At 59.1% G+C, this 2,140-nt stretch overlaps 1 protein-coding gene across 1 annotated transcript in view; it reads right to left on the bottom strand.

Moving 5' to 3' along the window:
• The window catches only part of LOC114030911 (coiled-coil domain-containing protein 61-like), a 7,507-nt gene that overhangs the window by 3,227 nt on the left and 2,140 nt on the right, over positions 1–2,140 (bottom strand). Inside the window, exons 2-6 of the mRNA XM_027845836.1 lie at positions 1,840–1,994; positions 1,356–1,438; positions 1,067–1,224; positions 419–562; positions 1–194 (exon numbers count right to left, since the gene is read on the bottom strand). The exon at positions 1–194 is cut by the window's left edge and continues 3 nt beyond it. Coding sequence (XP_027701637.1) covers positions 1–194; positions 419–562; positions 1,067–1,224; positions 1,356–1,438; positions 1,840–1,994 — 734 coding nt within the window. The remainder of the gene's footprint in view (positions 195–418; positions 563–1,066; positions 1,225–1,355; positions 1,439–1,839; positions 1,995–2,140) is intronic.

Below are 2,140 nucleotides of genomic sequence, written 5' to 3'. Positions count from 1 at the left end.
GGCACTCCTGGCCCCGCCGTCCAGCAGTCCGATGGTGCTGCCCCCGCTCCCTCCTTAGTTCTTCTTCCAGACTGGCCACCATGGCCTTGAGCACAGCCACCTCCTGGTGAGTCGTGGCCCGGCTGCCTGCCTCTTCTCGTGCCCGGCCCAGGGCTACCTCCAGCTCCCTCTTCTCATTTACTGCCCGGCTCAGCCTGTGAGGAGAAGGCCAGGACAGGCTGAGGTCCACCCCTGTATTCACCCCACCCAGCCCAGGCCAGGTCTCAGGGCCCTGGAAGACTGCATGGCCAGGCGTGCAGGGGATCTTGCCTCCCATGCCTTCATCACCTCCTGCCCCCACACACCACCCAGAGTCCCCCCCAGGGGCCCTCCAGACTACATTAACTGGGCCTCAGTCCCAGCGAACAAAGAAACTCACTGCTCCCGAAGGTGGCGGATCTCAGCATCCCGCCCATCGCGGGATCGAAGCTCGGCCAGCTCCTCCTTCAGGGACCGAATGATGCCCTGAAGAACCACGGGGTCGGGCTTGCCCTGGTACGGGAGGGGCAGTGGGTAGTGGATCCTAAAGGATGACAAAGAGGCCCATCTCAGATCCGGGGGGTTCCTGAGACCACCCCCTCCAGGACTAGTGGCCACTAATCCCCGCCCCCCCCACCCCCAGCCTGGCCCAGGTAGCCTCCGAAGCCCAGCCCTGAGAAATCCCAAGAACGAAAGCTGACATTCCTATGGCACCTTAAGGTTTGCCACGAGCTTCACAGCAATTATCTTCCCCTAACTCTGAGGTAGGACGTGCGAGTATTTGTCAACAGACAAGGGGCACCACAGGGTTAGAGATCTGGAGGTGGAAAAGACTTTGGAGGTCACCAAGTGCAATGTCCTCATTTTACAAGGGAGGAAACTGAGGCACAGAAAAGGTGAATGATGTGCTGAGGTCCCAAGCCAGCATCCTATCTATTTAGTCTCTAAGACCCTCGGGCAGAGCCACAAGTCCCCCAGCTCAAGGATCCCCTCAGGACCACAGGTACTTGGAACTGGGCCAGAGAAGGGGATCTGGCTGGTCCCCCACCTGTCAAACTCAACTGAGTAGATCAGGATCAGGTAACGCTTAGAGTTGAGCTGGGCGGAGCGGGGCGCCGAGAGGCCGGGCCGGGGCCCCACCTTGTGGTTCCGAAGGGCTTCCAGGTCCGTGTAGGTCAGCAGGTCCAGGGTGACGGACTCACTGCTCTGCAAGGGAGGGAAGAGCCCACGGGGTACATCACAGACGCGGGCTTCACCCTGCCCTACCCGCTCCCCCACAACACACTAGGCAGGGAGAGCTGGGTGGTGTCCAGCAGGGCCCAGGCCAGGCCCCTCACCTGCATCAGGGCTGACTCCAGCATGCTGCAGAAGATGCTGAACTGTTTGAAGTTCCCAGTCTTGTGAGTCAGATTTTCGATGACTACAAGGGAGAGGGGAAATCTCCAGTCTATGAGGGAGCACCCCAGAGAGCCCTGAACGCCAGAGTTCCACAGACAGAAGGGGCCCAGAACACATCCACTGTGGGAAGGACCTTTGGCGACACACGATACGTCAGAATTGGGACAGGCTTTAGAACGCAGAACACCAAAGTGGAAAGGGGCATTGGGGCCCACTGAGGCCACAGAAAGGAAAACTTGCTCAAGGTTACATAGTGGGTCTAGAAAAGAAATGAGGCTTGAGTCCAGGTTCCCAGAATTCAATCAAAGGCTCCTTTCAGTGCCCCCATGTCCTGCCCTGGGTTCAACTGAAGGGAAAAAGGAAGTGGAAGGGAGACCTCCTCCTGGGTGATCGCCACCCTCCCCACCGCCACTGGACACTCACAGGCAGCATCAAACTCGCCACGCCACTGGTCAGTGGTCATTCTGTCCTCCACCTCGAGCTCCAGAACCTCCCCATTGACAGCCAAGCGCACCACGTGCTCCACCCCCCGGAAGCTGTAGTCCACCTGCAGCCCTGCCGGCTGATCCATGTTGAACCTACCTGCCAAGGTAGCAAAGGCAGGCGAGACGTCATGGGAATGCTAAGGAGACTGTACAACCACAAGCCATGGAATGTCAGAGCTGGGAGGGGCCTTAGAACAGGGAATGTCAGGGCTGGGAGGGGCCTTAGAACAGGGAATGTC

Source organism: Vombatus ursinus, unplaced genomic scaffold (assembly GCF_900497805.2).
Source record: "Vombatus ursinus unplaced genomic scaffold, bare-nosed wombat genome assembly UNPS02015030.1, whole genome shotgun sequence".
Taxonomy (NCBI): Eukaryota; Metazoa; Chordata; class Mammalia; order Diprotodontia; family Vombatidae; genus Vombatus; species Vombatus ursinus.
Note: the sequence above shows the minus strand (reverse complement) of the source record. Positions and strands in the feature narration are given on the sequence as shown.